The sequence below is a fragment of the Condylura cristata genome, unplaced genomic scaffold (assembly GCF_000260355.1).
Source record: "Condylura cristata isolate star-nosed mole 26May11 unplaced genomic scaffold, ConCri1.0 scaffold00007, whole genome shotgun sequence".
NCBI lineage: Eukaryota > Metazoa > Chordata > Mammalia > Eulipotyphla > Talpidae > Condylura > Condylura cristata.
This window is the reverse complement of record NW_004567108.1, coordinates 35580960-35604632: the sequence shown is the minus strand read 5'-3', so window position 1 is coordinate 35604632 and position 23673 is coordinate 35580960. Positions and strand designations below refer to the sequence as shown.

At 41.9% G+C, this 23673-nt stretch overlaps 1 protein-coding gene across 1 annotated transcript in view; it reads left to right on the top strand.

Moving 5' to 3' along the window:
* The window catches only part of PDE8B (phosphodiesterase 8B), a 256270-nt gene that overhangs the window by 17988 nt on the left and 214609 nt on the right, over nucleotides 1-23673 (top strand). The window contains exon 2 of the mRNA XM_012721817.1: nucleotides 13715-13839. Coding sequence (XP_012577271.1) covers nucleotides 13780-13839 — 60 coding nt within the window. The 5' untranslated portion in view covers nucleotides 13715-13779. The remainder of the gene's footprint in view (nucleotides 1-13714; nucleotides 13840-23673) is intronic.

The window sequence follows — 23673 nt, the reverse complement described above, 5'->3', positions numbered from 1 at the left end:
GTCCACCTGTAACATTCTATCCAAAGGGAGACAACAGTAGTTAGTGTCCAGTCTCTCTGGGTTGTGCGTATGACTGCCCAGCAGTTTTCCTCCAGCTTCACAGATCTTGTGAGATCCCTGAGCTGAGCAAAATCTAAAGGTGTATGGTATAGGCTGAGGTGCTGTACACCTTTGTGAAGCTGGTCCTAGCCTAACTGGAACCAGTTACCTGCAGCAGAGGCTAGGGTGAATGGCAGGACCAGGATGAAAAATGTACTCAAGAGTTCTGGTATGCAGGAGATTCTGCCTTCAGCCAAACATTAGTACACAAGGCATTGCCAGCCCCTTCCTGACCCCGAGTAAATTGGAAGTCAGTTCCTACATGCATTTGACTAGAACTAGAGCAGTCTATTTGCTTAACCAGTATCCTGTCTACTCTTTTATCTGTATGCTGCTGGTATTGGGTCTGAGGACCATGATCACAAACCCATTCTCCTTTACATTAAAGAAGAAATCAGACAGAGCTCCAAACTAACTTATTTGCCTTTAGCTAGATAGTAACCTGACTGCTATTTTATTCAGCCACATAGCTTAGAACATATTCTGTCTGAATAGTTTAATTCCCTGTTTATTTATTAGCTATGTAACCTGTCACATGATCTAATATGTCCAAGTAAAAAAGTTACCAAAAATTTCCCACCCTGTTTATGGATGAAGGTAACTTCTATTTTAAAAAGTATTCTCAGTATTTAGAAAAGAGGGTAGATTCAATTATATCAGTCATGTTTAAAAGTTTTACTTGCTTGAAGGGTTTTCAGAACATTTTATCATAATACAAATTAGAAAGAATAAAATAATGAATCTCCATGTACCCACCAGCCAGCATTTGGCAGTGGCAGAGAGGTGTCTGCCAGGATGCCAGGTATCTGCCAGGATGCCTGTATGCATACAAGTGTGCTAGAATTGTAGGCACACTAAGCAGGTAGCCAGCCTGGCCAGAGCAAGAGAGTGCTTTGTCATTGTTCTCACCATAGCTGAAGTGAATGAGCATATGGCTCACCCTGGAGAAGGATTTCTCCCAGCCAGTGTTTATTTGCTGAGGGTCTTTTGAACCGGAGAGGGGTCACAGCCAGAACTGAGGAAGGTCTGGCTGTGCCCACTGGAGGGAATGGGATCTTCCTATATCTCAGGCATCTGCTCTAAATTGGGGCAGTAATTGTTAAGAGTTGTGTTCAGCTCTCTCCTTCTTTGGACAGCATTCGTTTTTCTTGGGCTGTGGGACAGTCTGTGACCTTCACACAGCTTCAACACTATTGGCTATAGTATTTCACAGTAAATGGACTTCTATACTGTTTGACCCTTGCCTTTGTATCAGTCTAGGCTGCTTGCTGGTTTCCATCTCAGTTCAGGGAGACAAGAAAAAAAAAATGCTTTGAAATAGACTTTTTTCAAGTGTGTTTTTCTAATGAAACGCTGTGATGGCCTTGATTGTGTTTTTCCAAATCTCCTCCCCTCTCACTTCTGTTTCCATACTGAGATGCAAGTTGCTTTTCACAGTCTGGAGTGCAGAAAAAATATGGGCTATACTCTGTGCTGATCAGATCAGGACCCATATGGACCTCTGGGTTTTATTTTGGGCACAGTATTTGAAATGATGTTTTGGCAGCCTGGAGTGTGTCCTTGGGAGAGCTAACAGGTTGGTGTAGGAGCAATAGCTGATGAATAACCATTGTGAACAGAAGACCCCAGGGAGACCCTGAAGCTCTGTACAAAAGCGCCCTGAAATCTAACTATGATTAGCACAGGGAAGTTAGTGGAGGGGCAAATTTTAGCTTATTTTCTGGTTAGAAATGCCCAGCTTTTAAACTCAATGGTCTCATAAAGAGATGAATTCTCCTCCCTTGGAGTCTGATAAATGGCAAATAGCATCTCTCAGGAATATACTGAAAACGAGGTTTTCAACAGCAGACTTGTCTAAGAGCATTTGTTTTGTGCCAACTATTATTCTAAACAGTTTTCTATATTTTTCACTGAATTCTCACAATAGCTTTATGGGCTAGGCACTTCAGAGCGATAGTATTTTGTCCAAAAGCTTTAGGGACCAGAGGTGTTTCAGAATTCTTTGGATTTTAGAAAGGCATATGGCCCAGCTACCTTATATCAGAAAACACCCCTCTGGGCCTGTACTCTGTAATCACATACATTATATGTATGTATTGAGATATACAAACTTTTTATGTTATATGGGATAGTTACCGTTGGGCTATAGTTACGAGTTGGGCTAGATTTTGCTGCCTACTGAATTCAAATTAGCAGTTCCCATCAAATAAGATTTGAAATAATTTTAGTTTTTTTTTGATTCTCATTGTGGAAGAGATCCACTCCTCTTCAGATGCATGTTGTCATACCACACCACCAAGAAAGCACCACAGTCCGTTAGGTGTCTCCCCCTCTGGCTTCCCAACCCTCATTCTCACAGGGAAATTTGGAGATCTACAGATTCTTGCCTGTGATATTGTTTAAGAGTCAAGAACTAGTTAACTAAATGGAAACTCTGTGGGATTGGAGGGAGTAAGTTGTCACCTCTTTGGCTCCATTGCCGTGTGTAGATAGCATAAGCTGGTTTTTCAGTGGGAGAAACTAGATGCCAATATCTGTCAGACTTCCCTCTGGAGCCATTCATGTCTAGAGAGAAGGACCACCTTCTTAAAGGGGATAAGCCTAGCTGCTGGCAATTCTGCAGCTGAGATAAGGAGGACATTTGAACCATTCAGTATTTTTACTCTGGCCTCTTTCATCTAAAACTTTCTGGTTAATTTTTTCCCCAAATACACACACACACACACACACACACAAACATAAGAACATGTGTATACACATTTCTTTTAAAAATCACTTTGAGTTGTCCTTGAGGATCAAATGCTACTTACACAGATCTTGTACAAATCTCACTTTATATCAGTTGCTTCACCCCAACTAATACCTCAAATCCTGAACTTTTCAGGAGTTGTACAGTGTAAGATCACTTTGCTTTGGGTGGCTTTTTTTGCTCTATTTTTGTTCTTTGCCTACTCTGCTATAGGCCCAGAATCTTCCAGTTACTGTCTGTCTTTATACATTGTGATTTGAGAACAGAAAGGTCTACTGGTTTCATTAGTGCTTTTCTCTGTGTTTGTTTCTCATCTTACTTGTTGCTGACAGGGGGAAGGAGAAAAAAAAAATGTCTTTTCTCCACCATCTTAAAATTGAAATCTTCCCTAGGCTTTTTCATGTTGAAAGAGTAAAGTCATAATTTTTTAAAAAAGATTATTTTATTTATTTATGTATACTAAAGCTGAGGTGTAGGCCAGAGGTGTGGGAGGGGAGTGGGGAACAGAACAGGTAGATTGACAAAAATACACTGCTGTAGGCATAACAGGAGAGGTCTGCCACACCATGTGGTCAGGTCCCTAGCCGGAGAGCTAACTCATGCTGCAGTGGCTGCACTGGCTTCATAGTACTGAGACTTGTGCCACAAATTCCTACTTCCTGGGGGAAGGCTGCTTCCTGCTTCTCAGTGTGGTGAGCTAACCAGCCTCTTCCCCTCCAGAAGTGCCCTCTGTACCTGCAGAAAAGGCCTCCTTACCAAAAATTGTAAAAGTCACACTCTTGCTTTAAATATGTGCTCCGGGCCCTGCTCAGTGGCGCACAGGTTAGGATGCTGCACTGCAAGCTGGCCACAGCTCCCTCTGTGCAAGTTTGATCCCCGGCCCCGGAGATGATCCACTGGCACTGCAGACCTCTCCTGTCTTGCCCACTGCTCCCCTCAGCAGTATACTTCATCCATCTGCCTATTCTGCTCTGCTGAATCCTCTCACCGCCCCTGCACCTCTGGTCTGTACCCCAGCTCTGTATGCATAAATAAATAAATCCTAAATAATAAATATGCATTCCATCTGGTCTTGCCATTTTGTGACTCATATGTGATTTGGGCATTTCCCCCTGTAGGAGTAAAATAGGGTGTGGTGTGTGTGGGTGACATGATTAGAGATTGGTCATTATTTAAACAGAGGGGGATCTCAAGTCTGATAAATCATGGGGATGCCAGGCTGCAGACTCACCAGAGCAAAGGCATGGGCATGTTGCCCACCATGGAAATTATTAAAAAGAAAGCTGTCTGCCCAGGTTGCAGGAAAGATTCCTTCCACTTCCCTAACACCTGAGTCTGCCCAAGACCAAGTTTGCAAAACCATGTGTCTGAATATCTGGTATGAAAAGTGCAAGGACACTGTGAGACAGGGAGTCTGACTATTTGAAATCGGTACCATCCTTGGATATATGAAGCAGGGGATGGGGAGAGCCACCTTCCCAGCCCCCACGCCCCCTCGGTGATTTCTTGTCCCTGTGCCTTTATCTCCTGACTCTGCTTTTGGGCCCTAAATGGATTAAGTTAGAATTGCTTAGGGTGGGCGACACTTTTCCTTCTTGCCCCTGAGATTTTTTTGTCCACTTTTGTATATTTTTAGTAGAATTTAGTGTGTATATTTTTAGTAGAATTGTGTGAGGATCACCTTCATGAGATCCCTGTCCCAACCAGAACAGAGGTAAACACACAGTGCACTCTCATTTTAAAGGCTATTGTGATTTCTAACAAGATTTCCTATCAGCTTTTTAACTCAAAGACTCTAGTGTGAGGTTTGTTTAGGAAAAACAAATTGCTTTCTCCTTTCTGCTTCCTGGCTGAGAGAAATAAAGATTCACATTGTAGGAAGCCCCCAAATGGGGCATTTTTATTGTTTTCTCCTTTTAATTGATGTGTATTTTGAGTTTTTCTACCTGTTTTTTCCCCTCAACACCAAAACCCATCTTTCCCACTTTACCATCCATCAATCTACAAGACTGTGAAAAATATAGTTCTTATTGATGCTTTGAAATAAGATCCATGATCCATGCACAAAAATTTTCCTATTCTAATCCTTGTGGTGCAAATTGTAAAACTGACCGATGTGGTTTGTTTTTTTATTTTGGTACTTTGAGCTAAACCCAGAAGGTGAAGTGGTCATAGGTAAAACCAACAATTAGTTACCTCAGGCTTACCACAGAGGCAAAGAAATGTTAAGTCACTAATGAAACGACTCCAGCTTTCCTTCTGGAGCCAAGTTGTCTCCAGTGAGTCAACATCTGTCACAATCTGTGTAAAAGGGCAGAACACACTCCACAACAGCACATTTGAAAACCCAGCTGCAACGCATTAAATCAGCCTCGGTCACTGCGAGGCTAAATTATCTTTGGCACGATCCTTGCCAAGCGAAACAGAGAACACTGTCTTCAGGGAGCCCTTGTGGCCTGAGCCTCCTTCTCTCCTCTATTTCTCAGTCTGCTAATGGGAAAGAAGCCTCTGCCCACTGACCACATCTGTCTGCTGCCCCAGAAGCATGAGTAATTGTTCAGGTGAGCCAAGTCCAAGTTATTCTCCTGCAGAGCTGTGGTTTATATAGATGGTTGTTTTTGTTCACTAAGTTTTAGGGTAGCTTGTTACACAGCAGTAGATACTGATACAGCCTAAGGATTCCTCTCTTGTCCATTTTGAAAAAATTCTCTCACATTCTAACTTTAAATATTGCCTCTTTTCCATTTTCCATCACTCCTTCCTCAGAGTCTCTTGAATGACCTTTCTACTATTTAGGACTCTGTCCTTTCTTATTCATTTGTTTCTGAACTATATTTAGACTTATTCCCTTAGTTTTACTTTCCTTATTTTTTGCTCAGGTATCAAATATATCCATTTAGTTTTGATTTTTAATGACTGATTTACTCATTAAAGAGTTATTTGGTCAGTTTCCAAAGGTGCTATTTCTTTTTACATATGTTTCTATTTCATGTTATATTCTGTATTCATTCATCTTTTTAAGTTGTTTAAAACATACTTAATTTTGTAGTCATCTATAGATTGACCCACTTTGCTCTAATTCTTGGAGCATTCATTCACCTATTCATTTCATGATCTCATGCCCAAGGGGGTTTCCTCTTATGCTTTGTAATTTATTGTATGAGCTTACTTTCCCCAGGCTCTTTTTCTCTTTTACTGGAGTCATAGTGAGTCCAGTTCTCAGTCAGTTTTTCCCCCCTTCAGCTTGATATTTCTACCTCACAGTAATAATTAAAAACTCGTGTCAATATATGATACAGCCTTGGTGTCAAGTTAAGTGTGTGAACTTAAACTTTTTTTTATTTTCACTTGTGGCGTGAGGACAGAGTAACTTGTCTGATCATGTTTTTTTTGCCAACAGCACAGAATCCCTAGGGCCTATGGATCCAAAACCTGCATAGGCCATAGTGGCACTACCCCTTACTTTTGCTTAGTCTGAGTTCCCTCTTTGTTTTTGGAATCTGGAGATTTCTCCTTCTATTAAGGAGAAGGATGTCCTAAAGGAACTCTGCACTTTTGTGGACTCCATCCTCTACTCCAGCTTTCCGGACTCTACCCACTACTCCAGTGATTGGGAACTACAACTCCCAGCAGTACCAGGGAGAGAACTGTGAGGACCAAGGGCAGAACTAAGCAGGAATTCTGGGAACATTGGGGGATAACAAGGACGCCATTTGCTATGGCGCACTCTTGCTGGGGGCTCTCAGGACCGCCTGACTCCGGGGCTTTCAGTTAGTTTGTTATCAGAGCGCCAAGTCAGCCAAGCGTAGATATTCCAGTTACTTTGTATCCCTCTCTCTTTCCCTGGGCCGGTAGATATTCCAGTTACTTTGTATCCCTCTCTCTTTCCCTGGGTTGTTTCTTTTCCTTTCCCTGTTAGAAAATAAACCCATTATTGACCCTTTTGTGTGCGCCTGCAGTACAACTGAATTTTAAGTGTGCGGGTGAAGCCCCACAGACAGGTGGCCCATGTCACACTGGGGTGCCCAGTAACACTTCTTCCTGTCAATTATATGTAGATACACACACTCCCATACACATGTACACACCTACATACACACACACATATTTACACTTTTGAGATACAATTTTATAATATTGAAAGGTAAAATGCACAACAGAGATAGCTGGAAAATACATATGTTAAATCACAATGCATCAAAATACCCAAAGCAAAAATAGTTGAAAACAATCATTTCAAAGGATGGACATACTACCTGTGACTTTACCAAGCCAAGAAGGTAAAAATTGATCACAATAGAAAGATCTGAATAATATTATATACCAGCGAGGTTCAACATGCATATCAAACTTAGTAACTTCAAAATGGTGAATATACATTTTCTGATGATCATTTAACATTAAAACCCTCAAGAATTTACACAGTAGAGGATAGAATTGAATGGTTGTTGGCCGGTTGTGAAAGGCATTTGCTCTGTCTCCTTCAGGGAAGATAATCTGCCTTGGCTCCCTACTGTATCTAAGTCAGATTTAAACTTTGTGGGCCACTGAGTTGTCCTCTCAATCATCTCCGACTCTGCAGAATACATCTCAGAGCTGTTTTGCTGTGCTGCAATCTGGTGGAAGATAGGGTCACATTTGACTTTGGTTACTTTTATACAATCCACAGATTCTTGAGGCAGGTTTCTACCTTACCAACACCTGACTCTCAGAAAACCCATCTGTACCTCCTGGTGCCACCATCCAGTAACTCCCGCAGCCATGAGATTCGCTCTGCAGATTGGCAGCTATTGCAGTACTATGAAAAATTGAAAGAATAGATGGACAAATAAAGTCTGTCATATTCATATTATGTTATGAATTAGAACACTCCATTAGATTATGGTTGTTAGAAAAGCCCTTAGAAGGAGTAGCTTGTACTCATAGATAATATAACATGTCCATGTCTAAACTATAATATATAAATAATGTAAGAAAAAAAGAAATATGTCTAATAAAACACACATTTTGTCATTTATGTACAATTCAAAATACACAGAAATAATATTCATTGTTTGAAAATATATATATCGCTATACAAAGTTATTACAAATGGACTGATTGGATATACGCTAAATTCATGATTCTGGGGGTGGAGGTGAAGAAATTGGACTTTGTTTGGGGACTGTACTGCTTTATTAATCTCTTTTATCTAAGCAGTACTTGAAGTGAAGTGAGAAATACTAATTCTGATTCTCAGGGGAAAAATATATGTATTGGTCTTTTTTTTTGCACAACTGGCATATATCAAACTGTAGTTTGTTGTATTTCATGTATGTAGTTTGCTTATTTAAAGTGTACAGTGTGATGCAATTTGACAGATGTATGGCCCACAGGCCTTTGCCACAATCCAGCCCAGGAGCATTTCCTTCTCCTGCCATGGTTTCCCCTCTTCTCCCTCCTCCCTTGACCTTGGACCACCACCGATTTCCTTTCTGTCACTATAGATCAGTCTGCTTTCTCTGGAGTTTACATAAATGGTATCCTATAGTATATATTTTGGAAAGAGTCTACTTGTTTTCATTTAGTTTCCCAAAAGAACAGCAATTTTTCAAAATAAAAACAATTTAAAATCTGGCAGTTACTAAAAGAAAAAAAAAAGAGAGAGAGAAATTAACACCTGTGATTCAGAAGTAAAGTAGGAAGGTTGTCTGCAGAAAGTTGGTATAGCTTGAGCAAGATCCTCAAGTAGGCTGGGCAAGCACACCTGCCCTAGTGGCTTCTACAACCACTGGAATCTTCTCTTGTGTAACCTGTGGCCTTTCACTTTCTGACACTGCTTTATGCACAAATGAGAGAGTCTCTTGGAGAACTAAGACATTTAGAAACAGAAGCATCTGTGACCATTCGTTCGTGGCAATTGGTTTGTTGAGACAGATGTCTGATATCCTTGCCCAACTTGAACTTAACTTCATTCAGGGCCTGGATGCCTGGATTCCAGGAGAGGGAAAGTGAGGTGTAGTGAAGCATGGAGAATTGGGGGATGCTGGGAGAGCTCAGTGAGGCAGCACCCTAGAGGACTTCTGGCAACACAAAGATACTGAGGAGGGGGATACAAGGGCCAAGACCCAAAGAGGTGGGAGGCCAGGAAAGAATGTAGGAAGAGATCTAAAGTTAGTCACCTGTTTGAAAATGTGCCAGAGGAGCAGCTCCTGCTGAGAAGCAAAGGGAGACACTCTCCTATCTTCCTACATTTCTTATTCTCAAGGCCAGTGAATCCTTATTCTCTAAAATCAACCTGATACCACTCTTGCTGTGTGGGCTCAGTTGACTGGTTGGCTGGGCTGGGAGCCCAAGTACCAGATATAAGATTTTCCCTATGGAAAAATGTGCTCAAATGTCAAGTAACTGATCTACAAAGAAAGTTTTGAAACGTAACCTGTTATGTGCCAGTCAGGGGCGCCTTAGGTATATAAATCTTTGTAACAGTGAACTGTGTTATAATGGAAATATTTTCACAAGCATAATTCTTAATCTATAGCCAATATCAGTCATTAAAACATACTGTTCAGTCCTGGGGCACATAAGTAGAGGATGTTCTGGAGAAATTGGAAAGGAGCCAGTGGAGACAAAGCAAATGATGAAAGGTTTTGAAAAACAGCCCTTCAGGGAAAAGTCTGCTTTGGTTCAGAGAAGAGAGGTGTGAGTAGACTGAATATCAGCCTTCAAACTAGGAGTGAGTTGGACACTGAGTCTTTTTCCCTCTGTGTCCACGTAGGGCAATAGGTGAGAAAGTGAGTTTGATCTGCAGTAGAAGGAATGTGGTCTGGTTAGATGTCCCCTCCTGAGGAGCAGAGCTCTTTCAAGCTCCCCAGCTTCCATCTCAGAAGGGAGGAGGGTGTTTTGGAGGTTCCTGAGCTCGCTAGTCATTGGCAGGGAATGTTAGCCCAGGACCCAGGCATCCACCTGCAGTCGTTAAATGCATTGTTTTGGGCCATAGGAACCTGGGTTAAATGAGGAGCAGTTGAATTTGTGTGTTGGTCTGGAAAATGTAAGTTGGGGTTGTGGGATTGGGAGTGGGAGATGCGGTGCTGTAGGGACAAGAAACTTTCAAATATTTGAAGTGCAGTCAGATGGAAAAGAGATGAGAATTGTGCTGTGCAGCTCCAGAGGGTACATGCAGAACCAGTGAGTGCGGGTTGCAGGGATAGAGTGTCAACTGAAAAGAAGTCTTTTCACAGTTGCTACAGATACTCCCAAGTGGATTGCAGCACCTAATGACGCAGGAATTGTTTGTGCAAAGACTGGATAAATATTTCATAAGAAAATTGGTGGAGGCATTTCTAGAGGTTTTTTGTTTTTTTGTTCTGTTTTGTTTTGTTTTGGTGATGGTGGCGGAGCGTCTTGCTAATAAAAGGAAATTTGGAGAGCAGAAAGTGAGGCGAGCTAGCAACAAGCCTTTGTCTCCTTGTGCTCTGGAAAGGTGTGCTTTGCAGTCTGAACCACTAGAGGGCGTCAGGACAGCGGGCTTGCACTGTCGCCATCCAGACAACCCGGTGACACCGCTGCTTCCTGGCTCCTTGTCCCTCCTGCAGGTCGCCTGCCTCGTCAGTCTCTCTGCAGCGCTTCCACCCAGTTAAGTTCTTTATCCGCCTCTGATCATCGAGAGGCACAGTCACTACAATTTGTGCTTTGTTTAGTCTTTGATTTACTAATTACAGAAATAGGTTAAATAGTATTCATCAGAATATTCAAACACTCTTTGTATAACTAGAAAAAATTAAAGCTTATGAATTAATTATATGTTCCCAGACATTTAAACATTAATTTGTACTCACTGAGTGGTCTAAAGTCACTCACACCTATAGTTGTATCTTTTAAATGCTTCAAAGGCCTTCAGAAACAGAATCGTGTAAGTGAATCATCAGGATGGTTACAAAACTTACTATTTTTATTCAAACTGTCATAAAGTATTTATTCACTATTGTTCCTCTTCCCAATTTTGTGCTACTTTCTTGAGAATGGAGTCATGCTGTGTATTTTTAAGAGACTTACTTCCTTACCTTCCTGGTGATGTAAAAATTTTCTCAAACAAAAAATATCTCTTGAGTAGCTCAGGTTGGAGATAATAGAGGTTTGAAATTTTCTTGCAAATCTACAAAATCTTTTTTTTTTAAAGATTTATTTATTTATTCGTACAGAACTGGGGTACAGGCCAGAGATGCGGAGGGTGAGAGGATTCACCAGAGACAGAGTGGGGAGCAGAACAGGCAGATCGATGAAGTACACTGCTGAGGGGAGCAGCGGGCGGGTCAGGAGAGGTCTGCCGCACCATGTGGTCTCCTCCGGGGCAGGCAGGGATCGAACTCATGCGGAAGTGGCTTCAGCTTCTCTGTGCTGTGCTTTAACCTGCTGCACCACCAGGGAGGGCCAACAAAACCTTTTATCATCCTTCAAATTCCAGTGTGTTTAATCAGTTAGACTTAGAAACTTGATGTTATAGTTTAGTACCTGAAAATGGGCATTGCTGATAATAGATACCTAAAACGTGGGAGTGACTTTGAAAGTGTGAAAATTTTGAGGAGCAAGATGGAGGAAGCCTTGGTTGCCCTGAGACTGGGAGTAGAAATTCAAACTTGGAGGATGCTGCACATGGGGGAGCAGAGGAAGAAGAATCATGTTATTGGAAATCAAAGGTAGTAACAGAAAGCTTGGTAAAGTTGGTTTCTGCAGTTACGTGAAAAGCAGAGCAAGTAGTGATGGACTTGATTATCCAGCCAAGATTCGAGGCAGAATGTTGAACTGCAGGGCCACCTGTTACTTCTGGTTGTTCCTTGTAAACTGGGAGAAATAAATCGAGGGGAGAACTGTTCAACAAGAAGGAAACACGAGTTCATGATTTTGAAATTTTTCTGTCTCCAGATGGCAAAAAATACTAAAATTAAGAATTTATACTGAGTGTGTGGCATAGAGGTAAGCTCTGGCCTAGAGAGAAACACAGGCAGTGATTGTACAAGATTTTGTTGAAACCTGAAGAAGATTAAAGGAGCAGAACAGTATTAAGTCACACAAAAGGCTTTCTCCAGGGATTGCAAAAGTGCCGCATGTACCTACTGTGCCACTGGGAAGCATTGCTGAATTTTCCTTTAACCGTCTCAGCAGAAACCCAATATAGAGGAGGGCCTTTTCTTAATAACTTGGATGTGATTTTGTGTAAAGGGAAACTCATAAGAGACCCACAAAAGATCTAATAAATTTTTTCCCTCTAAAACATCACCAACTTGGGCCTCCCTGGTGATGCAGGGTTAAGTAAATCTCAGTATTATGAAGCTATAGGCAGGCACTGCAGCATGAGTTGAATCCCCAGCCAGGGAGCTGACCCACATGTGGCACAGAAGACCTCTCCTCTCTCGCCTGCTGCTCCCCTTAATAGTGTATTTCACTCAAGCCACCTGTTCTGCTCCCAGTCTGTCTCTGGCGAATCCACTCACCCCCACACCTCTGATGCACATACCAGCTTTTGTATGCATAAGTTAAAATAAATCTTAAAAATCAAACAAACAGAAAAATAAAACACCACCAACTTAAAGGAAAAGCTTTTTAAAACTTAAAACAGTACAGATGAGGCCCTCCCTGGTGGCGCAGCAGGTTAAAGCACAGCACTAAGAAGCTAAAGCCACTTCCGCATGAGTTCGATTCCCGCCTGCCCCCAAGGTGACCACATGGCGTGGCAGACCTCTCCTGACCCGCCCGCTGCTCCCCTCAGCAGTGTACTTCATAGATCTGCCTGTTCTGTTCCCCACTCTGTCTCTGGTGATTCCTCTCACCCTCTGCATCTCTGGCCTGTACCCCAGTTCTGTATGAATAAATAAATCAATCTTAAAAAAAAAAAAAAACAACAGTACAGATGAAAGGAAGCTATCAAATCACCAAAATTCTACCAACAGAAGCAGGAGGGCAACCATGTGCCACCCTTAATGAAAAAAATAAAGATGGCTCAGAGGGCAGGAGCAAGGGCTATGGTAGTTACTTCTGGGTCTTGAAATCAAGCTGGGAACCCTAACTGGAGTTTGACAGAATGAATTTAAAACTACTTTGCACTGGTAACTCCTTTTCACCTTCTGATTCCCCTCCGTCCCCTTTCAATGTCTATATTTTACTATCACTGCTCCATTCTCCATTGTGTGTTAGGAGTGAGGTGAGGTAGCTTGGTCTTTATAGATTGATAGAAACTACCCAAGGACAGCATCCATGCCTGGACCTGATTTAAATGATGAGAATCTGGACTTGGAGTAGAAGTTAGAATGATGGGAGGCTTTAGGACTTTGGGAAAGAGGGAATGTACTTCTCATGTAGGAGGGACACAAATTGAGGACCAGAGATTCTTCTGTGATGGGCAGACTTTAGGGGAGCCCTTGTATTCCTCACCTTCCAGTTTTATCCCTTATGGAATCACCTCTTGAGTGTGAATGAGACCTGTGACTTGCTTTCAACTAGTAGAACTTGGCCAAGACAATGAGATATATGTGGTTATGTGTCCATGGCTGCATTAAGTGAGCGTAAGTCATCTTCTACAAGCCCCCCTCCTGCTGGCTGGTGTTGAAGTAGCTGCTGCCATGTGAGCTCCCTGTGTAGCGGGTGGTACAGAAAGGAACTGGAGGTAGCATTATTGATGACCTGCAAGAAACTAAAGCTCTTACAGCTGCATGAGCCTCCAAGCAGCCCCAATGCCAGTCAGGCCTTTGCAGTCCATAAGCAAGTAGGCAGGGAGGGAAGACACAGGAGCACCAGCAGCCCAGAGCCGGGGCCAGAGCCCCACGAAGACAGATTGAAACCTGCTCGTGTTCGATCCTTGTCACATTGTTCCTATTGCCTTTGACTTTGCAGACAGGGTACCCTACAGAAGCTGGAGTCCCTCACATACAGCAGGCCCAGGAGTTGGAGGAACTGAGATGAGGATTCAGGCAAGTGGAGCAATCGTAAATCCAGATGCTGCTTCACTAGACAGTAAGGTGAGTCAACCGATTAGCAACAAGTTGTCAGCTGCAGAATGACTTATATAGCATCCAAAATATAACACCATGTAGATTTATAGTCTTAAATATTTTATTCTTTTAAAAATATTTATTATATGTGTGTATATATGTTGTGTATTACAGTTGTTTGTTTTTGTACGGTTTGCTTTCTCCTCTCAGGTGTATCCTCATAAAATTCCCGCCATCAATTCACCCATGAACCATCCTCATAGTCCCTTGTGCTCTTCCTTCCACGTTGTGATGCCTCTTCCTCCTCTTCCCTGTAGAAAATCTTAAATATTTTTAAACTCTTACCAAGTTGGTGCAGTTTTCTTATACACTTAACCTTAAAATCACAAGTCTATGGAGAACTATGATAACCATACCTGAGGGGAAAAATCATTTATTGTGAAATATGAAATTAAAAAATGTGTATTTAAAAAGTAACAATCTAAGTTACGCTTTCAAAAATTCACTCTGGCTGCTGAATAGTGTATTTCTGGTATGATTGTACTGCATTGTGCTTGTCTATTTGCCAGTTAACAGAAGTTGGGTTGTTTCCATTTTTTGACTGCTATGAGTAATGCTGCTATAAATATTCCTATATAATGGACATATATTTTTATTTTTATTGGATGGATTACTAGGAGTAGAATCACTGGATTGTGTGGTAAATGCATGTTTAACTTTCAGAGAAAATATGAAACTGTTTTCCAACATGGTGGCACTGTTTTCCATTCTTGCCAACAGTGTAGGAAGGTAGGAAGGTTCCAGTTTCTGCACATTCTCACTGATGCTTGCTATTATTTCTTTTGCTTATAACAATTCCAGTTAGTATACATGGTTCAAATTTACATTTTCCTAATGACTAATGACTTGAACATCTTCCCACATATTTACTAGTTTACCTTCTTAAATGAAATATGTACTTTTTAAGTCAATAAATGAGTACATCACAGTTTTGTGGAACTGAGTTTAATGCAGGAGACAACTCAACTGTCCCACAGAATGATTTTCAAACTTTTTCCAAAAATTAGTTGTTCATATATATTTATCCTGGCATTAGTACCACACAATATTGATTCATGTGGCTTTATAGTAAATTTTAATTTTAGGTAGATTTTTCTTAAAAAAAATTTGGACTGTATTTTATATTTCCATAATTTTAAATTTCCACAAGCTTTTAGCATCAGTGTGTCTATATAAAACATTAGTTGGGACTTTGATGGGGATTGTTTGGATATGTATATCAGTTTGGGAAGAATTTCTACCCTAACAGTATTGAATCAGTCTACAAATGGGGAATGTCTCTCATTTATTTGAATCCTCATTAATTTCCATTAGTAGTATTTTGTAATTGGTAGTGTAAACGTCTTACACTTTAATTAAATTTATCCCTAGGCATTTTATTCTGTTTATGCTTTATGAATAGGATTTTTTTTAAATTTAGACCTCCCCTTAGATCGTTGTAGTTAATCCTGACAATCACATGTTCCTTGGAAAAATTAAAATGATAAAATAGCTCTCACTATAATCTTTCTTCAGACACGTTTCTGAGCATGTGGGGGTTGATTCTTCCAGACACTTCTGCTAGAGGCACTGTCGCAGAGCTATGATCCCACAGCTACATCCTCAGCCCCCAGATTTCCTCTTAGCTGTGCAGAGTGCCTGCATCTGAGTGCGTTTTGCCTTTGCTTTCTATAAGTCAGGAAATTCTTACCTGTGTGTTGGCAGCAACCCATAATTTAAAAACAGTGAACACCTCTGGGTTGGCTGTGGCTCTATACCAATGAGATCAGGGCAGCATAGCTGAATGCCCCAGCTTTCCCATCCAGTAGGACTTAAATGTGGGACAGTTCTGAGTTGTCTCCTGCATTAAACTCAGTTCCACAAAACTGTGATGTACTCATTTATTGACTTGTCTCCCTTCTGTTTTGAAGATAACTTCCCCTCACAGATCTCTCCACCCCAGTCCTAGCTGAAGATCTGCTTTCAGACTAGGTAGGCACGCGTGGTATTGGGTCTCTTGACAAACTGGGAAGGTGATCAGAGAGGGAGTGAATTGACAGTGATGGCCCAAGAAAGAATGGAAAGAGCTGACGAAACTGGTTACTACTAGGAGAGTGTGTCTGATGACCTGTGAAAATAATAGCACGCATTTATCGAGCTTTTATAGATCAGGCTTATATTCTCTTCGTTTAACTCTATAGTATGTTCATCATCTATACACGAGGAACATAAGGCACAGGGAGGTTAGATGACTTGCCCAAGGTCTCACTGCCAGCAAGAAGTAGAGCCTGACCTTCCTCTTTCAAGTAGTAGTTTGGATTGGTTTTGTCTGTGAAGGGTTGTATTTTAAGTTTTTAGCCTATGCTTAAAAACTGAAAGATTTTATGTAAAAACCCTGTTTTGCAGTTCATCTGCAAAATGCAAAAAAATCTAAATAAATTGTCCAGTAGAACATCATGACAAGCATCTAGAGCTTGGAGTGGTACCCCCTTTGGGGTGGGTATCTGACCCTTCATTTTTGTGACCAAATGGCTGTAAGAGCTTTTTCTTTTTTGAATTTTGAAAGGCTCCATCTAAAGTTAACTTCTCCAGGTATAGAGGATACTAGCGGGCTGGTAATAAGGAAACAAATAAATGTTTAGGAAGTGAATGAATAAAAGTAGAAGCTGGATTCTCTCCCCCTTTCCCTCTTCCTCCAGCTCTGTGATTGAGAACACCTGAATTGCCTACTAAGTGGTAATACACAAGAATAATTTCCTTGTGATCCAAGCAGCCAAGACTCAGATTTCAGGTACCTATAAATGTTGTACCTGACTTGGGCTCCCACTGACATTTTGTATCAACTGAAAATGTTTGTTTCTTTACAACTAGCTTTTATTCTAAAGCACCCGCCAAAGCTGGGGGTGAATTGCTAAGCCTGCCCATTGGTTCCCTCTTAGATTAGGCTGTGTACAAAGGGCTCTTTGTAAAGTGCTTATAACTGGGCGTGGACAGGCAGGCATGTCCTGCCCCCAGCTTTGGAGATTTGCTCAAAACAGCACTCAGGATGCATGGGGACACAGTTGTAATCCGCCTGGGTTAGAAAAGCCGCAGACTGTTGAACTTGCATGTGGGTGTGTAATGTTCCACAGGGAAAGCTTTTCTCCCAGCTTGTTAGCAAAGCTCATTTGGAGTACAGGCCTGGGGCATGGCTTGAATTGGCAGTATGACGCACAGCACAGAGCATAAGCTCCAGGAGCTCACTGATCCCCTCACCAGCGCCCAGCCTGCCCCTCCCTCCCATGCCCTATCTCGTCCTTGTCTTTCCAGTCCAGAAAGGCAGTGGAATAGCACTGCCTTTCTCTGGCAGGCTGGTGTCTTGGCATCAAGGAAGGAAGTGCGTAGGTTTTTCCAGGAGGAACTCACCTTTTTATTTAAATGGGAGATAGTGGAAGGGGGTCTCTCCATAGTCCTTCATTACTGAACCCTATGTTTGAGAGCAACGTGAATTGCTTGACACAGCAGTTTCCAGTGGGAGGCACTGGTGACTCCTCCAGCATTTACAAAGCTGGAGGCATTGACACCCTACTGACACAGGGTGTAGGAGTTGCTGGTGGTATCTAGTATGGAGAGCCAGGGAGGCTGCTGAACATCCTACCATGCACAGGACAGCCCCCACAATAAAGAATTACACATCCCCAAATGTCAGTAGTGCCTAGGCTGAAAAAAACCTGAGTCCAAGGATGGCTTTTGTTATTTTTGAACCTTCAATTTATGAGGAGCAATTTATTTTATAAGCATAAAAATAAAACAAGGTTTATTTTAAATGCAAATAAATAGATCCAAGTATCACCTTCTCTGATTAGTTTTAGTAACTATTGATTGGCACATAGTGGGTACTCAATACCTACTTGGGCAGTGAGTGACATACTGTAACAGTGTCCCTTCGTTATAAAGTGGCTATTCCTTCATTGAGTCAGTCAGTGTACAGCTCTCCGGAGGAGAGAGGCAGGTATTGGCCAATATTTATTCACTTATTTTTCTGCATTTCATTTTAGCACATGGGTCCTTGAATAAAATGTTGTCAAATTTGCTAATAAGCTTGGCCTCTCTTTTCTCAACCCTTGTGCTGTTATTTGGGTGGATTTGACTTGATAAATTTCCAATCCATCTGTATGAGGACCAGATTTGCTATTGATATGGATTGTCGCCATAAAGCTGCTTTTAAATGGGGGAGAAACATTTTGCAATTGAAACATTCAATTCATATATCCAGGGAATCAAAAAATCCCAAGGGTTCAGAATTAAGAATTTGATATTACTCAAAACAGGAGGCTGGCGGAGTCTGGATTCATTTCTGGCCCTTCTTGGCGCCACCAGCCCGAGGTCCCCATGGGGCTGTGGCCTCTGCTGTCACGTACATGTCAGTGGCTTCTTGGTTATCACCGCCTGACATTTTATCAGGTATTGTTGACTTGCTTCACTGTATGCATCCTCTTCAAGATACAAATTCTCTAAGGTCAAGAACCTAGCTCTTATTATCCACCATTGTAATACCAGTAAATATTTGTTGAACACAGTGCAGAGAGACCCAGAGACGGAGTGACCTAAGGCCGTACAGGGGGAGAACCAGCCATCTAAACCTAATCTAGGCCCTCACAATGACCTGCACAAATCTACCTGCATACCCTTAAGCACCAAATCGTTGCCTGAAGAGACTCAGGAGCACAGAGGCCCAGGATGGCATCTTCATCCCCAGGTGACAGGGCCACCATAGGGGTGATCTGTGTCATGACACATAGGGTGACCAACCTGGTTGGCTTAGGACCAAGGAAGCTCATGGGGTGCAGGATTTTCAGTTTTAAGAGGGGATAAATCCACTTAACCTGAGATGATCACACCATTCACTAAAAATTGGTGCTGCCCTACAGTGAGTAGATGCTCCATCCAGGAAATGCTTCCAAGTGCCAGGGAGTCATGGGCTCTCAGTGGGAGTAGGAAGAGACCTAGCAGTTAGCATCGGTTGAGTCCAGAGTGTGTAGACTTAGATATTGGCACAATTTTGTTAGATACGGGGACTGTGGCAAGTTGGAGATATTTGTCTCTTGTAAAAGGTGCCAGTCACATTCAACTTAAAGTAACATTGACCTGCAGGAATCAGAGCAGGTGTGGCCAGATGGACACTTCAGAACCGTCTGAAGTGTGTGTGTGTAATGTAAATGTTTAAAATGTAAACACAAACTAAGTTAAGCTCATAGACTACTAATTGGCTGTTGCTAATATAGTCTGATTTTTTTTTTTTTTTTTTTTTACATAGGGAAACTGAAGCACGGAGTATATTGAGTTCAGTGCTAGGAGTGAAGTATCTAACCTCTTGACCAAAGAGCTTCACTAAAAAACTGAGTTTCTATGAAGCTTAGTTGACTTGGTTGGGTAACGGGGTGGGAGGGGGTAGGGAGACTTGCGAAGGAAAAAAGTAATTGAGTACCTACATGCTTCATATAATTACTTAATTATTTCAGTGTATAAAATCACGCTCATTTTCAGTAAGTTACTTAATCTCTGTGTCTGTTTCCTTATGTAAAAAATAATAATAATTCATGAGCGTTGGTAAAGATGAAAGTTTAATTTACAAGAAGCTCTTAGACCCACATGGTAAGGTTCGTCGCTCCATTGTGACTGCTCCGAGTTTTGTCACTGTTCTCATTTTACCTGTGAAGAAAGTTACTTCTCAGAAGCTATCTAACTTGATTATACAGCAATCAGTCAGAACCAAGAGTTGAACCCTGATTGTCTGACTATAATTATAGGGGTCTTTTCCTCTCTTCCCCCTTGCTATGCCACCAGCTTGTATTATAAATTGAAGATAAGAAAAACAAAAACAGCCAGTGTTTCTCCTCCTAATCATTGTACAGACCATCAAGGTCAGAAGTTAAGTTCTGTGGTATTTCCCTCCGCTGTTAGCCAAGTACCATCTGCAGTGATAGAAGAGAAAATGTTACACAGATAATAAAAATGGTGGATAATAAAAATAATTTCTCCTTGGGCTCTCATTATGCAATTTGGGGGGCAGCTAATTTATCTTCCTAATTATGTTTTGCTTAAGTTGATTTTAAAATTAGTTTGTTTACCCTGAGCACACACTGATTAACAACAGGGAGAGGTGGTCTAGAAACACCTTGGGTGGTAGAGGGAAGATATCTCAAGATTTGGGGGAATCTCCACGGATAATTTTCACGTGGCTATGGGAAGGTAGAAGGTTGATAAGTTGATAGTGTGCCGAGCATAAATAATTATTGTGATTTGTTATTGGGAATATTTAAAAACAAGGCTGAGGGATTATAGATGCAGAGAGCTGAATAGACTCCAAACTTCTTCTTTATTCTGCAGTACTGAGAGTTCAGACAATCAAGGTAGGGAAATCAAACAAGAAGATGGGAAAGGAGAGCTAACTGGAGGTTATCCCAGGAGTCCGTTATGTATTGTGAATTATGCCAGGAGTTGGGATACCAAGACAAATAAGGCCATTTTCTTATCCCGTAGAATTCCACAATTTATTAAGAGAAGCAGACTTGTGGGCCCTCCCTGGTGGTGCAGCTGGTTAAAGCACAGCACTGTGAAGCTAATAGCCACAGGGCAAGGTCAGTCCCCAGCCAGGGAGGTGACCACATGGCATGGCAGGCATCTCCTTTCATGCCTGTTGCTCCCCTTAGCAGTGTACTTCGCCAGTCAGCCTGTTCTGCTCCCCACTCTGTCTCTGGTGAAGCCTCTCACTGCCCCTGCACCTCTGTCTGTGCCCCAGTTCTGTATGCATAAGTAAGTCCTTAAAAAAAAAGCAGATGTGTAAACAGAGAAATGACAGCCAATGGGATCAGGTCTATAAAAAAAGATAGCATCAGTGCTAGAGGAATGCAGAAAAGATAGTGATGATCTGCCTGTGGGTTTCAGGATGGACTAAGTGGATCTGTCCCTCATTCTTCCTCTGCCCTGCTCTGATTTGGGGGCAAGAGTAGGGAACCCCCTGCACCTCAGACTGGAGGACAAGAGAGAGGGGAAACTCAAGGTATCACTCCTGTTCTTTCTTTGCCCAGAGTGGTATCTTTAACATCTCAAAGCATCTGGGTCTCACTGTGACTCTACCACCATTAGACATGTCCACACACTCGGCTTCAGCTGGACATCACTGCCTGTGGTCTGTGGCAACTTCCTCCGATTGCTCCTCCAGCGTATGGGAGGTGATAGCTTCTTGCCTGTCCGAGCTCATCTCTGGTTCACCTCATTGTCTCCTGGCTGACTGCTCAGTTTGCCTCTAAGCTGGAAATAACCCCCTACCCTGAATTCATTCTATTTAAACAAGAAAGCAGTTTCTGCATTTCTTTGTTTCGTGGCTATGGGGTGGGAAAACCTGTGGATGCTCCGTTGATATCTGAGTTGGCTCTTTTAATGGATGAAAAGAAATTTGCAAGCCAGAGACTCAGGGAAGACTATGTCCTAACTACACTTGGAGGCGTGAGACACTTGAGTGGGACAGGCACCCTGGCAATCTGGAGCCATTTCTCAAAGAAAATATTTCTTTAGAAAAGTCAGCTAACTCTGCTCAGTATAGATTGCTAAAGAAAAGATCAGGGTGAGCATGAGAGCTCTACTTAAAAGATAATGACAGCGATTCAAGCAAGAAGCCATTGAGGCTTGAACTATAATGGCTTGATGGGAAGATATGGAGAGGAGAGGACACACCCTAGATCATGCACTCTTGATTAACTGCAAGAAAAGAAATGTCTTATTTTCCTGGCACATATTAGGTGCTCGATAAATATTTGTTGACTGACTTAATAAGACTGTATTATTAGCGCCATGCTCTAACTAAGAGATAAGCAGCCAGCTAAGACTCTAATAAATTGTTCATGTTGAGAAACCTCGGGCATGCCCACTTTTCTTCCCCCTCAGCCAGAACCTTAGGTGCCCTGATAATGCTCCATCTGTCTGTGCTCAAGGTCTCCAGGTTTCTGCCTCCTCCTTTCTGCTCAGCATAGGGGTCACACTTTTCTAGAGCAACCAGCTCTCTGTTTGCTGACTGGTTCCTCCCTGTTAGAGCCATTCAGTCAGCATGTATTTGCTAAGTGCTTATATATTAATAGCAGACATTTACTGAGCACTTACAACATGTTAGGTGAGGTGAGGTGCTAAGCACTTGCCATGTATTTATCTCAACCCTCATAACAACCAGTGAAGCAGATGCCAATTTTGTTCTTCTTTTATAGCTAAGAAAGATGCAGAGACTGAGTAACTTGTTACAGACATGCAGCATTAGGTAAAAGAGTCAGGATTCACACCCAGGTTTCTGTTCTGAGCCACTAGGTTTTACTGCCGAGCTCTGTGGGACGTGCAGTTTGGGAACAGAAAGAAATGCAAGATGATTGTGTGGGGAGGAAAGATGTGAATCCGAAAACCTTGGTGCTAAAAATGTGTCGGATTTCAAGGCAATAAAAGCCAAACTGCCACATTCTAGAATGTGATTATTGCCAATATAAGTGGTAGGGATAATGAAAGAGAGCATCCCAGACTGGGGTAATCAGGGAGGCTTAAAGAGCAGGTAGTATTTGATTTGTGGCTTTCCTGGTAGCTAAGGAGACATGCTGGTCTCCTTTGAAAAAATGCAAGAAATTTTTGAAGGTCACTAGTGGGCTGATGAAGATTGCAAGGGGAAATTGAAGAAGGTAGAGACTAGTATTAACTAGAAAAAGGTACCTGGTTGATCCCCCTGCTCTGGGTGGGTAACCTGTGGGCAGAATCCCTTTTACTAACTGTTGTGCCCAGCAACTCATAGTGAACTCACTTCATACATGTGCATTCCTAGGTCAAAGTAGACTTTTTTCCTGCAAAGAAAGAAAGAAGGGAGTGTGGTGTGGAAGAGAGAGGCTCTAGCGTAGCCTTTAATGTAGCCCTCCCCAATCTTTTTTCACACATCACCTATGACTGCAGCAGGGCAGACAACCAACTACAGCCAGAAAAGAGGCTCTATTCCTCCAGAACCATCAGAGAGAATAGAATAAGCACACATGAGACGTGACTTTACTCCCTTGATAACTTATTCATTAGGTAACACAGGAAAATGGTGCCAGGAAACAGAGTATCTAAGCATGGAGGTAGGAATGCCTGCTGATGCCTTAAATAAAATATGTATTTGTTTAGCCTGTCCATCATTCCTTCCCTTGGGAAACGTCTTCCCTACTCTCTTTGATCTGAGTGGAACTCAATCATATATGCTATCATCTGCCACAGCAGTGAGGACATAAGCCAGATGGCCAATGAGATTATGCTTTCCCTCTGACCATGATGCCTGGGCCAAGCCTTGAATGTCAGGTCAGTGCTGGTCCCAATATGGGATCCATGAGCCCCAACACTGAATACAGTCATTATGTACGGGCTGTGGTCACATACACAACTGTGATAGGAACAGACCCTTAGTGAGGCACCATTCAGTTCAGTCAGAGACTCTTATTTGATAATGTCCAACCAATGGAGATCTACACAGTGCTGTTCTGGGGTATCCAGTAGAGAGTACATTTTATTTCCTAAGACAGAAGCACATAATGAAAGCATAAACCTTAGATCTTTGCAGCTGTGGTGATTTGAAGAGGGAAAAGAGGCATGCCCATCCCAAGTCCTTATATCTAGGTTTCCTATTAAGGCAAAAAGGACTTTGACTATTTATTGACTGTTTTTCTTCTAGGAAGAATTGTACAAATGCATCTATCCACTGGAGTTCTGAATAGGTCTTTTTTTGCCCTGCCCTAATTTAATTTTAATTAAAAATTAAAATATTTAATTAAAAATCATTTT